Below are 14,123 nucleotides of genomic sequence, written 5' to 3' on the forward strand. Positions count from 1 at the left end.
GGACAGCCCCTCCGGGAGGCGGAACCAGCCGCCCGCTCCGCCCCGCGCCTCAGCCCGCACCGCCCGCTCGGCCGGAGCCAGCCCAACCCTCCCACAGCCCAGCCCAGCCCCGCTCACGGCGAGAAATAACCGCCCGCAGCCGGGTTTTATTGAACAGTTTATTCTGGTTCCAAATAAAAAAGGAGAAGCCCTCGCTCCGCCGCAGGTACGGCACGCTGCTGCGGGGGCCCGGGCACAGAGCCCCGGGGCAGCGCCCGCAGCGGCCCCCGCAGCGCCCAGCATTGGTATGTACAATTCATCGTGTTTAAATAAGCCCGGGATCCCTCCTACAGTACACACAGTTATTGCGACAGTACAGCACTGGCCTCCGGTCAGACACCCCCACGGCTGGTTGTTCACAATCATCATCTGTGGATCCCAAAAGGCGCTGTTGTTAACATGCAAAAACATTACTAAACAATATTATCTAACTCCTACAGTTGCCAAATACTTGACCTTAATAAGGAAACCAATTACAAAATACTTCCTTGTAGTGCTATACAAAAGTTATAAAATTAAGATTCTATCAACCACTTTTAAATATTCCAATTATCCAACAGTGCAGTTTTCCACATCTTTATCACCAATGAACATTTTGAAGAAAAAAAAAAAGAAAAAAAAAAAAAGACTAAATCAGCAAATTAGATGAAAATGTTTTAATCTTTGGATCCCTTTATTCCTGTGGCCTTCATATACATACACAGACACAAATGACCAGGTTCCTATTTCAGCATATCCAAAAGTTGTAACCAGTCATTTGCAATTAGCAAAAAGTCGGTACGACGTCATTTGTGAATTCAGGGTCTTTGAACCAGTCTCAATGTCTCCCAGCTATGGTCTATCAAAATGCAAACAACTCCAAACACTAAGAATTCTTTAAATTGCTTATGCCTACAGGTATTACAACAAAGTTAACGTTTCAATAATTGACAAATGGAGACAGAGTTTTGTCCCAGGCATTCCAGGAGAATCACAAACCCGTGGTGCCTGGTCCATCATTAAAAAAAGTTAATATTTATCACTAAGTAAAATTAATTGCAAATTTTGACATACGAAAATTTATTTTCTCCGTATTTGAAAATATCTCCTTAATTTGGTCAAATCCTGTGATATGCCAGAAACTACAAAATCAAATTCTCACAAGAGAAGTGAAGCGTGTATCCAGTTTCGTGTAATGGAAGAACGTTCTCAAATCTTCATTATAGTCCAAATATAAAATCAAACATTTAAGCCTGAAAAGCTGCTAAAGAAAAAAACAACCCAACTAATTCAGTGTTCTTCAGCATATCAACTTTTGCAATAAACACAGTAAGTTTGCCGACTTAAAAATGTTTATTCTTTAAAAAATTAGTTGCTTTTTATACAGCTATACAAAGTTTGTAATGTTTCTTTGGCAATGGGATATAATGGAATTTTACAACTATATAAAAAGTTTCCTTTGCCTAAGAAACAGTATTTACTGTGTGTACATATCTGACTGACAAAGCAAGTTCTCTACTGCCCAGCACCCTAGTTGATAAAAGTACAACTATCTCAAAAGGGATATTACAGGATTTCCAAAAAACAACCTTCAGTGGATCAAAACACTCACAGTATCGACGGCCTTCTGCATACAATTGTCCTTACAACTTGAAGCAATTATCAAATACAGTTTAGTAATAAGAAAAATCCTTTCAGTGATGAAAAAATACTTAAACTCCATCGAAGTACTGCTTTATAATTAACTATACATAAGAAATTACTTATCCTTCTGTCTCAAATATATTTTATGCTCACTGTTTTCAAAGATGGCCATTTTTCAAAAGTAACTGCATTACACCCCTTTGAAATTAAATAGTTAAATCCCAGTGCTGGTGACAAGTATACAGCAAATTAACTTCATTCTTTGCAGAGATTGAAACTAATTCTCTGGATTGAGAAGATCTAGACGTTCACCCGGTTTCAGCTTTCTTGTAGACTATGCAGCAACTTTGTTGTCTTTCTAGAGGGAATAACAGTAGAATGTTAAAATTAATTTTGGAAAAAAAAAAATCACAAATTAATCTGGGCAACGGCACTGGGAGAAGATGCACTGTGACAGCTACTTCCCATCTTTCACAAGCAATCAGAAAGGAGACCTCCCTACGCCATCAGGTGGGCACCTGCTCGAAACACCCTCAGCCTGGCACGCACTGATGCGGTTCGTCACATTGCTGAGATGCCTGGCACAAATCCTCGGCCTTTACACCACCTCCTACTTATCTGGAAGGCTGTGAAATCCTTTCATTCAGAAATTCAAATCATCAACCCCCTCATTCCAATTCATGCTCAGCTACAAAAAAATTTCTTTAAACCACAGGACTAGTTGTTGCAAGCTAATGAGAGAATAACTGAGGCATGGTCAGAAGTCTTCTGAGATGGAAAAAGGCCCCCTCCCCTTTTTTAAAAAATTAAAAGTATTTAGATCTTCAAACAGAAACCAAAGATTTTGTGCTGCAAAGCTCTAACTGCTCATGCAGTAAACCACTAAAAAAAGTTACTGTGTCCCAGTCAGAAGTGTAAAAGCCTACATTCACTTGCACCCATCTGGTTAATTATATTAATTAGATTCTAAACAGCACACCAGTATTATATCCGTTCCTTAACAAGCTGATGTTCAAGTTGAACATACACGCTTAATACAAAGAAAAATGGCTTGCACTGAAATTACTAAGATTTTGGTTTTGCAAGGAACTGAGCTCTGTGTTCCTTAACAAGCTAACGTTCGAGTTGAACATACACGCTTAATACAGAGAAAAATGGCTTGCACTGAAATTACAAAGATTTTGGTTTTGCAAGGAACTGAGCTCTGCCGATTTACATAATCCGTATGATCAACGAGCTTTCATAAAGAGGAGAATTTACACTGTTTCCAAGAAAAAGGAAATGCCCCTAAAATAGGCTTCTGGCTGAGGCTGACAGCTAACTTTGTCCTTCCTCTGAATGGCTGGTAGGAAGAAAAGCTAAGATCTTCAACAGGAACAGAGAAATGGATGTCTTAACAGCGTTGCAAAAGCAACAACTTGCATCACTACACTGTAAAGGAAGATTCTGGTTTTGAGCCGTCATGGCTCTTGCAGAACAAATTACTATTTCTAAGCTTACGTGATTATGAAAGCATGTTTGTATGTCAGGTTACTTCAGTTAGCACACTTACATGGTGGGCTGTGCATAACACTTAAAGGAACCTGAAGCTGCAAACATATTTAACTAAAAATAAAGTAGTAGTGCTTATTTTAATCTTTTAAAAACACTTTCTCTATGGGATGGACAGGGATCTTTTCTTTTGAAGCTCTATCTCCCACAGTTCCTTTTTATTGAATGACTTGCTGAAAAGTCAATCCTGCCTCAGCTTTCCCAGCAGCTATTGGATGTAATTAGCTAAAAGTTATAGCTAAAAAAACCCTAAATCAAACAAACAAAAAAAATTGTGCAACAGGACCTTACAGAACTCAAATATTTTTTTTATCTTCCTTTTTGCAAAGGGTCATCGCTATGCTTCAGTAACTTCAGTTACTCTGTTTTAGGGGTTAAATATGATCTTAGACGTTTATAGGCTTTGTACCAACTCATTAAAAAAAATTTTTTCAAAGTTTGTCGCACACTTGAAGCAATTTAAATTATCCCCTCTCAATCTTTACATTTTACAATATTGCTTAGAAAAATGCTTGCAATTAACATTTCTAACACTTGTAGTAAATCTGTAGATCTCCCCCCTGTTGCTGATTGCAAAATGTTACTACATAACTAAAATTTCAGCATTAATGGACTTTCAATTAAGTAGCTCAGAGTAACTGCAAAATACTACACAAGAAATTCCAGTTCGATATCAAATCTAAAAGCAGGAATTTTTTTATCATTAGTTTCCAAGAACAGTGGATCAGGTCATAGTAAGATTAAATATATTTTACCCTATATTCAAAATCAGCAAACTCCCTGCCTCCACGACCTCCTCTGAATCCACCACGAAAGCCTCGGGGGGCAGTGAAGCCACCTCTTCCACCTCCTCGTCCTCTTCCACCTCGGAAACCAATCCCCCCTCTGCCTCTGTACCCTCCACGGCCACGATTGGGACGCAGTGGTATTCCGAAGGTCTCAGCATTTAATCTTCGTTCCTCAGCCCAGGTGGGTCGCCGTTCTCTGCCACATAAAGGGAACAAGGATTGTTTCAAAACACACTTCAGAAGCAAGATTGCCTGGCTTAGTTAGAATCCCCAGAAAGCCAATGAAATGAAAAATGACACATTAATCACTCTGTAAATCTCCACATTGTCCTCTCTGCAAGAATCTAGGTGTGTGCCACAATTAATTTAACAAAACAGAAAGGGATACGTTACAGTATCTTTAATTATATATTAACAATGCTGTAAGAGTTTTCCATATAGAAGGACACAGTCTCTATCCTCTGCACACAGCATCATGTAATAAAATAAATAAATAAAAGCTGTCTGTAATTTCATACAAGAAACAAAGTAAGAAATTGCAACTGCAGATGTTAATTTATCTAGCTGTCAGTACAATGAAATAATCCCCCTCTCTGTAATGCAAAATAGGTCAGCAACCCACATCATCTTGTCTAATAGAAAGGCAACAGCTAAAGATAAGCTTTCGTTTTCCTGAAATGCTATCTTCCCACGCAAACACCACTACTGGCCAAGATGGGTTATGTAATCTACCTGCAAACCATTACCAAAGCACAGTCATAACCGATTTAACTAAAGTGGCAATTTAGTAGCAAAACAAAACAAAAAACTCACATCAGTAAATCCTGAAAGGAGATTCTAGGGTATGCACACTATGTACATTACGTTCTAGAAGCATGGTTCTAAACCAACACTTAAAATGTATTCCTATTCATGTACTGCACTTGCCCACAAAGAAACGTTGTGCTTCATACTCCCGTTTTATTTTTGCCCACTGTATGTGGAAAAAAGCTTTACTCACTTTTGATTCAGAATGGACTGTAATGAGTAGTGTTGACACCACCTTATGACATAAGCATGCATTAAGCACACTAACAAGCTTCCCCCTGCAAGCCATACCTATTGTCATCACAGGAGATGTTATCAAAGAAGGATTTGGTTTTGTCATAGTAGCAGTTGGGTCCAAGTGGATCTTCCTCATCCGCATTCCCTTCGCTATTTTGGGTATCAACACCTGAGTCACCTTTGTCTTCTCCATTTACAGGCTTCTCTGGCTTCTCAAGTTTATCTTCTGGAAAATAAAAGTAAACAGAAGCCTTCCAGACCATTGTACTAAACAAAACAGCACTGTTAACTTATTCCCAGAGAGACAGACACAACTACACTGAACGCTCAAAAATACGAAAAACCCTCCAAAATTCAACATGAAAGTCAAATAATTTGACAGATAAATTAGGGTGTTTTGCTGCTGCTGTCTAGAGGTTTGATACCTCTATATTCTCTGTGGGTTTAACCAACAACAACAAAAGAACCCCCAGCCAAACAAACAAACAAAAAGCCCCAAAACCAAAACAAACTGTGGTAGAATGGATTTGATAGCCATCTATTTTCTAACCTCCTGGCTACTTTCTTTCCAGACTTAAAAGCCCCACTCAGTCATTCCTCATAAAAGCTATTCCATGTTTTTGCTCATCCCTGTTGTCCTTCTCCTTTGTCTTCTGGCTTTGCTGTTATCTTTTTGAGACACAGGGCCAGCATTGAAGATACTATGCCATGAACTGACTTTATGATATATTTTTTCCTAATAATGCCTGAAGTTCAACTTACTGTTTTGACGAGTACTGAAAAAGAAGCTGCTGCTTCAACAGAACTAGCTATTATAATCTTAAAGGTCTCATTCCTAAATGCTTACAGCTTAAATCCCATGATGTTCAAACAACCAGCTCAACCTTTCCACAACACAAACACACACACAAAAGTTACCACTGTCTCCTAAAATATTTCTATAGCTCTTATAGCTTTCCCTTTCCTCTTTATTATTCCGGAAAAAAATTAATAACAACAGCAAACTAACAACTCATTTAGAAATTATGCAGAAAAAGAGGTAAGCACAAGAAAACAAATCCTATGGGACTCTCCTGGTGGTTTTTTCTACGCTGAAATCTGACCATTTATTCCTGCCTTCTGCCTCCCAGGTTTTAGAGAATCATTTACTGAAATACAGAACTCTCTATTTTAACCTGTAACAATTTTGTCCAAAAATAGTAGCAGCAGTGTAACGAACAGGTGGCTGGTCACAAGAGAATGAGGTAATTAAAACAGAAGCCTGCTAGAAAACAAAAGTGCTGGCAATATGGATCTGAATTGCTCCTGTAGTTCTCTGAAAAAGGGTAAACGCAAAGAAATGCCAGAAACTTTCTTAAATTCAAACTCTTGTGGATCCTCCAGCAAAGTTCTGCTCCCAAACTAGTATTTTTGTGATTGCTTTTCATCTATTAATAATTGAAAACATCAAATACAGGGGGTGGGTTTTTTGGCATCTTTTCCAGGACTGAAAAGTAAATTCACACTATTGGGACTGCTGCTCAAGTAATCTGCATTTTTAACCAACAGATGTTAGAACACAAAGTACGATATTTGCTAGTTAAAATTCTTTCAAAACTCAATTAACTAAATATAATAAACTAATTAAATAGATGATTCCAGTTTACCTGTTCATTGATTTAATTCCTTTTTAATGATTGCAAACAAGACTTGGTTTGACATGCTTTTAAAAAGTTGTTTTCCAAGGTGGCATTAAAACAGCAAGACAGTTTTTCCATGCTCAAATCTAAAGCAAAAATTGGTTTACCTTTTAGTTTGAGTTTATTATGAAATTCTCTATCAATTTCCTCCTTGTTGAACTGTGCATTTGCACTTTCAAAGTCAAAGTCCTTCTCAAACTTCATCGGACCATCCCTCCTAATACCAAATCTTCCTCGGCCCCCTCTGTGACCTCCACGGCCTCTCCGTGCTGAAGGTCCACCTGGAACTGAAAAGAGGGAAATTGTTTCATTTTGTTTTGTGGACTGTTTTTTCTTTCAGGGTGGTGTTAGTGGTGGTTTTTTTGGGTGGGGTTTTCCATTTTGTTTATTTTTTTTTTAATTCCTGAGGTAACAGGTTTGGACTTCATGCATCCTCTTCCTGCACTTCTGTTGTTAAAGTCCTGTCAGAGCAGTCTGTAATTTGTAAATTCATTTACAATAATTATTGCAGTGCCACAGAAAGCATAATAGTCCTCAACATGGGTACTAAAAGACTTTCTAGAAGTCATTAAAAGCTTTCTGAATAAGAGTTAAAACATTAGTGGCTTGTCAGTTACGTATTTTTGTAGAAAGGTAATGGGTTTTATTTCATGCTGTTTATAAATCCATGAAAGTCTGGTTTTGCATTTTTCTTCAAGTTGCTTAATATAAGGCATCCAGAAGAGATTTTCTCTTTAGTGTTGACTTTTTGTGCTTGTATTATTCTGACCCAATACAAAATTACAGTTACCCATTAGAAACAATTATGTGAAAGCATTCTGAATACAGAAATTCTTTATTACTGTAACCTGAACTGCAAGATTTCTGGACATCAGAAACAAAGTCCTAGCACTGCGCAAACTGTACAAAATGCTGTATTTTTAGCAGACTTTAAAAAAATCTTAATGAAGTCTGAAAACAATTATAGCTATTTCTCAAAACAAGATTTACCAATTTGTCGTTTGTTTTCATTTCTGAGCTCATTTTCTGATCTTGAAACCTTGTGTGCTTCAGCTAAAGTTGGAAATAAAAAAATGATTTGTTTATCCAATTAGGTATTTTTGATCACACTTTTGTATATAGTTACATGGTTCAGATTTCAAAAAATCCAAACCTACAAAAGTAAACCACTTCATTTAAAAAAAAAAAATAGAATATATGCTTCACTTTAAAAAGAAATATATATAATCTGGGCCTCTGCTGACCAGTCAGCAGGACAGCAGGGAAATTCCTACATATTACCCTTAAAAAGAGCACTTCATACATGTATGTAAGAAAATAAGCCACATGAAAGTTATCCAAAGCTACCTCGTCTGTGCTCTTGATTCTCTAGTGATTTTTGGCTAGCAGACACTAAAGGTCTGGCTGGTACAGGACTCCTCCTTCCAACTGGTGCTGGAGTAGGCAAGTGGGCTGAAGCTGTTTGCACTGCTTGCTCCATGGTGGGGCTCCTTCTCAAATGATCTATCTGAGGGCTTGAACGACCTGAGGGAAAAAAAACCCAACAAAACAAAACCAAAACCCAAAGAGTTATTTCTCATCCACAAATTTAGAGTTACTGCTCTCAACCAATCTAGACTGACAGGTTTATCTGCCTTACCAGTCAAGATAGCTGTGTCCAAAGAAGAAATAAATATTTCTGCACCCTCAGATCCACTAATCCAGAATGAAGGATATTTAGCAATTCCCCTTCCCCCAGTCTAAAAGAAAAAAATGGGTAGGACAATTAATCCCTACCAACCCATCTATGATGGGTATTTAGCTGTGGAATGAAATTTTTTGATTGACTGGAGGTAAAAATACTCTTTCTGCCTCCCTGGAAAGCCAAGTGGAAAGTGACTGCTCACAAAGGCAGAGATGTAGTTATGATACTGAAATTTCATTTCATCCAGCATATTCTGTTGTATGATCACCACAAAATAAATGAAAGGTAATGGCTACTGCCAGGCATAATGTGATGAAGGAGCTATGAAAGCTTCTCCACAAAGTGCTGTTCATACATTTCAATTTGCAGCATGAGTGAGTGGAGCCAGAAGCATGTTTAGAATGGAGACATATGATCCAGACAGACAAGTTTATGACACCACACAGGTAAATCCACTCAGAAATTAGAATAAAACTCAAGTGTCAGCAAGTACAAAAAATGAATAATCTCATATGCCATAAAAAAGCTGAACAAAAAAAAACACATCCCCCCCCAGCTCAAAACTAACCATACCACACGTACAGTCTACAAAGATGATAAGTATTTTTTAAACCAAACACACACGGAAAACACTTGGTGCCCTGCACAAGGCTTTTTGTCAGTATATATGTTCATCTGGAGCATATGTCATACATTAAGTCCAAGAATCAAAAAGGTTTGAATTTCACCTACAGAAAACCAAGCTAATCTTTCAACAGAAAAAAACAGTAAATGCTCAGCATACTTTTTTTCCTCATCAATTAATGCAACAAAGTAGAAGCTATTCTTGTCTTGATAACTGACTCAACTAATCCTAGAAAGCAGTCCTAACTGGTATACAAATCTTAACTAGAACTCTGGAAAAAGCCTGTTTGCTGTAAGTAAGGTCAAGTGTTTTGCCTTTTAACACGACTGCATAAAGTTAAAACATAATTAGGAATGCATCTTAACACACTTTTACTCACAGCAATGAAAAGTGGAATTTTGAGGAGAAATCTTAACACGTTTGCATGAAAAGTGAGGGTGAAGGTGCTCAACATTTAGCTGACCTTTTTTTCCCCTACTCAAAAAGCATCTACTTTTGCATCTACTTTCTTTTTCCAATATTACACAAACTACCCATACAGTTCCTATTACTACTAAGCTGACTTAACTGTCAGGTCATCTCTACAGGTAATCAGGGCTGCTGTTAATATTATTTATGTAAATACACATTAACAAAAAATACCGTTAGGAATATAGATATAAAGATTGTAGGATGAAGGAGTTCACAACTCAATCAGTGTGAAGTATCTCGAGTTTTGTCACGCTATTGATAAAACTAGATATTGAATTTCCATATGCACTTATTTGCTAACATTGCTCAACTGAAATAAGTCCTACTGCTCGATATAGATTGTTTAAGGATAACGACAAACTGCTGTCAGTTACCTATGCAGCATGCCAAGATGTAAGAAAACATATTTAAAGAGCAAGTACAAAGCCTCTCAGTGCCTTCTGGTTTTAATACCAAGCATTTTCATGACAGAATTCAGCTGTTTGGTTAGCATCTCTGGCACCCACCTAAATCATGGGGGCACGATTCATCAAAAAAAGATCAAAGAGTTATTCAAAATTATTTACCCTGAGACATCTGTGTTTTTAGTGATCTTGCATCTGTTGTAAATGCAGAACCAACTGCAGTGCTTTGGGACATGCTAGCACCGGCTGAAGAGTCTGTTCCAAAAGATGTTAAAGAACCTCCTGCTTTGAAAGAAATAATACAGTTGTAAAACCTGGTTTAGACTTTTTTTTTTTAATTAGCACTAAACGATTAGTGAAGCTATTATTGGCAGTGTTAACTTCTGTATCACAAGAATTAACAGCATAGTAACGACAGCATCTTACAGGGTAATAAACAAATGTTATTGGTATATATTTCCACTTAACATCTTTTAATCAAAAATAGGATGGTGACATCTTATTAACTCATTTCAAGTTATGGCCAATTCTACAGCCTTCCTTTCACGGGGCTAACATTTTCAGTGCCAGGAGTAACACTGTCACCATAACAGTTAAAAGAAGCTAAGTTCTTATGTAAAAAAGTAGAAGATGAAATAAAAAAATTTTGAGGAATGAAAGTTGGTTGGTGAATCTCAGAGAGCATCTGCAGTATAAAGGAGCGACTAATCCACGTAGCTCACTGCACACACGTGCAACTTCACTTACAGGAAAACACCAAATAATAAAAATGAACGTACCAACTCCAACAGCGCCAAACTGCTGCCCCACCAGCGGGCTTGGGCTAAACTGGCTGTACGCAGGCATTCTGCCAAAAGGCCCGTAGGACCCCACAGACTGGAATGACGATGTAGTCGAAGATCCTAGTGAAGACTAAAGACAAAACACACTTGCAGAAATTCATCTTTACACAAAAAGTATGAAATAGTGCTGCAAGGCAAAAAATGCAGAAACTGTTTGTTAAGTTCACCCTAACTCCACCATTGTGGCTAATACATAGAAAGGACTGTAAAATTCATTGAGTTGTTTCTTTTAATTTTAAGAATTTAACTGCTTTAACACAGAAGCAAAGACAGCACAAAAATAATGAATTACACACATTACTCTGCATGAAAACTCAAAACAGACAATAGTTAGCAGAAAACATTTTCACAAGTATGTGTGCAGTTTAGAGAGCACTTTTACCCTTCCAGTTTTCACAAGTTTGTGAAAACAGTACCATAACATTTTGTAATCTTTTCCCCAAAACTTTGGAGAACTTCCCCTAGAGTCTTCTCCCTTCCCAGCATTAGTAGTAATACAATTTCACAGCTCTTGACTACCTGTGAGGGAAGAAGTTGCATCGAATTTAGCAAAAGACCTTAGAGGACTGGAAGGGTACTTCGTAAGGAAGCATCAATAATTTTATCTTATTAATAGAAGTCTTGCATACATGCCCTCCTAAGCCAAGTACCTTTCAAAAAAGGAAAGCTAATGACCAAAAGTCAATAGTTGTTTTTTTAAAAACTGGCAGCTTCAGTATCCAGTGTATCATTCTAGAGTTAGATTTCAACCTCGATTTTCACAGTTAAAGACATGATTCGAAAGATGAAAATCTTCCCAGGGTTCTTTACATTGGGTTGTGAACTTCAGAGCAAAAACCATTAATTTCTAAATACTCAGCTAGAGAGCACTCAAAGCTACCAGGTTGTATCTTCAGCAACAAACATCTGAAAACACACTTTGCATTACCTGAACAATAGCAGGGTCCTGTGGCAAAGAACACTGAGGCTTTGGTGGCTCACAGACAGTTAGGTCTTTAATATCACTGCCACGGAATATGATATACTCAAAGACTTCATCACGAGGTGGTATAGGTCTATCAGTGGGTCTATCTTCTGTACCAAAAGAGCGAACTGCAAAATTGGGAAGGGAGAAAAAAATAAAAACACCCCACATTTGACAAAAATGTTTCAAATATACTACAGAGACCAACAGCTTTAAATAAAAAGAACAAAATTTTGTTGAGCAAAACAACTTACTGAATAGGCAGCATATTGTTTGCCATTACCAACTGATTGGATCTTAGAAATTTCAGTTAAAAATCAAGCAGAAAGATACCTCTTCTATTCCTGAGACAACAGTTATGGTATCACTCACATATTGAATATTTTTACTTTTTTGTGAGCCTAACGGGAAGCAGCAAAGCAGTTTTTTTGCCAAAGTCAACACTTTCTGGACGTTATAGCAACAGGAACACCAAAAAAAGGCTGTTAAGTCAGTCCTGTGAATCAAGGACTACAAGAGTTTCCATACTTCAAGTTCTGTACTTGCAAATCAGCAAAAAAAAAAAATGCTAATACTACTAGAAACTAGACTATTAAAAGTTACCTAAAGCAAAGTATTTCTCAATAGATTAAAGGTCTGAATCAAGATTTAAATAAAAAGTAGGAATTCTGTGGTACGTATAGACAATTTTCCCTAAGCAAAATGCATTCTTCTTGCTGATTTAAGTTTCATATGATCTGTCAAATTAAGTGAATTCACTGGGGCATAACTATCTTTCTAAGTACACCTGCATAGTGTGCAACATACTAAGATATTAAATTTATTTGCATGTACTTAGCTGAATTTCAATAGTTTTCAGATTGCATAGTGATTAAGCGTATCATGCTTTTCCCTTTGCATTACATAATCACTTTACTTGCACTACCCTCTCAAAGACTTTTCCTCACCTTAAGACTGCCAGCCCTAGGTGAATATAAAAAGAAACAAACAAAAAACCCTGAAGAAATGCCTCCAAGAATGAGAATTTTGTAAGCAAAACCTAAACATTTAATTGAAACCAGAAAGAAGAAAAAAAAATAAATCATGACAGTCACATTCTACTGAACATCAACTTGCAGCAGTTTTAACAATTCCTCACAACTGTCTTTGCTCTAGCCTTTTAAGGGGTTTTTTTGCTTGCTGTGTAAGGTACTATAGGTTATGCTGAGAAAACATCCATATTTTGCTTTAATTTACTAGAATTAGTTTCCTCCCCTGTTTTCAGATGCATCAACTATTTGAAGTCATCATTAGGTACTTATTTGCAGCCATAAAACCATGAGTCAAGAAAAGCAGAGTTTTCTGTAGAGCTGTTTAAGGTGATACCGAGTCATTTCTCAGGCTGCACCAACCATCTTCCATCACCGTTGCTTCTTCTAATACCACACAAACAGACCTTATTACAAATCTTTTTGAGAAGCGTAACTGAGGGGTAAAGAGATAACTCCACACTACAATGAAAAACAACATTAAGAGGTTACAATTACTTTGTTCATGCTTATATCAGCTACTTAGCTGAATTTCATAAACTTTTCTAATTTTGTGCATCTGAAAGTCTGCTCTGAATTGTACCATAAAATGTAAGCGCTGTAAAAAGGCATATACTGTTAAGTGAATTTCAGTCTTTGTTATAAGAGAAATCTGTCTTCTCCCTCTGAAGCTGAAGAACTTGCTGAAATTAACTCAAAGTAATACACAACAATTGGTCATGTTCATTACTGTAGTTCATTCTGTGGCTTTTTATTCATCAAGCCTTTCTATTTCACTGTCTGAACTGAGAACACTCTACTTTCTGGCCATCCTAGACTCAATTTAGTAGATAACCAGTAAATTAACTTGGCCTTTCATTCCATCATTCGACCTGCTGTCTTGGCAAGTATAGCCAAAGTTGGGTTTATATGGGTTCTCTCTATCCCACCTGAAATGGTTGCTATAGCAGCCATTTTGTCTACAAAGGAGCTACAAAAATGGCCAGAGTGCGATCAGTAAGTTACTAAAGTATTTTATTTTCTAGCTAAAGTGAAGGAACTAAGCAGTAGCAATACCACAAAAGGTAGTAAACTACAGGATCACATCTCAACTTTACATAGAAATAAAAATCTGATGAACTATGGAAGAAATCTGCTCTGACAGTACTTCTCTTAAGTCAGAGCTATGCTGCATGGATAAGTATTTTGCTATTAATACCAACATCACATGACGCTTAGAGGAACAGTTCTAACACCTGACAATTGCCTTTGTCCATTCTAAATAAATTTTTTTAAAAAGTTAACAACCTAACTGAGAAAACATCAAAAAGAAGATAGAGAAAGAACATCCCAAAAATTAGAATTAATCTTTAAGAGATTCAGCTGTCTATGCAACTAGATC

The 14,123-nt window shown here is 37.1% G+C and overlaps 1 protein-coding gene across 1 annotated transcript; it reads right to left on the reverse strand.

Annotated features, from left to right (window-relative positions):
* Positions 1-1,352: 1,352 nt before the first annotated feature.
* LSM14A (LSM14A mRNA processing body assembly factor) lies at positions 1,353-13,696 on the reverse strand. The gene is made up of 11 exons (XM_010163715.1): positions 13,615-13,696; positions 13,106-13,204; positions 11,679-11,842; positions 10,688-10,820; positions 10,071-10,193; positions 8,072-8,248; positions 7,715-7,777; positions 6,832-7,011; positions 5,100-5,271; positions 3,969-4,197; positions 1,353-2,020 (listed from the first exon to the last, which is right to left on the reverse strand). Exons 1-11 carry the CDS (start codon positions 13,694-13,696, stop codon positions 1,997-1,999), a joined length of 1,446 nt encoding a protein of 481 aa, XP_010162017.1. The 3' UTR covers positions 1,353-1,996.
* Between the last annotated feature and the right edge of the window lie 427 nt (positions 13,697-14,123).

The sequence above is a fragment of the Antrostomus carolinensis genome, unplaced genomic scaffold (genome assembly GCF_000700745.2).
Source record: "Antrostomus carolinensis isolate BGI_N321 unplaced genomic scaffold, ASM70074v2 scaffold31172, whole genome shotgun sequence".
In the NCBI taxonomy this organism is placed as follows: Eukaryota; Metazoa; Chordata; class Aves; order Caprimulgiformes; family Caprimulgidae; genus Antrostomus; species Antrostomus carolinensis.

What these genes read in the sequence shown, in the direction of transcription:
- LSM14A (XM_010163715.1), bottom strand. Translation starts at nt 13,696, where the DNA reads ATGGCTGCTATAGCAACCATTTCAGGTGGGATAGAGAGAACCCATATA. An exon ending in TATACTTGCCAAGACAGCAG is followed by an intron (nt 13,205 to 13,614) that starts GTCGAATGATGG and finishes TTTTCATTGTAG; the next exon opens with TGTGGAGTTATCTCTTTACC. An exon ending in TAATAAACTCAAACTAAAAG is followed by an intron (nt 5,272 to 6,831) that starts GTAAACCAATTT and finishes TTTATTTTCCAG; the next exon opens with AAGATAAACTTGAGAAGCCA.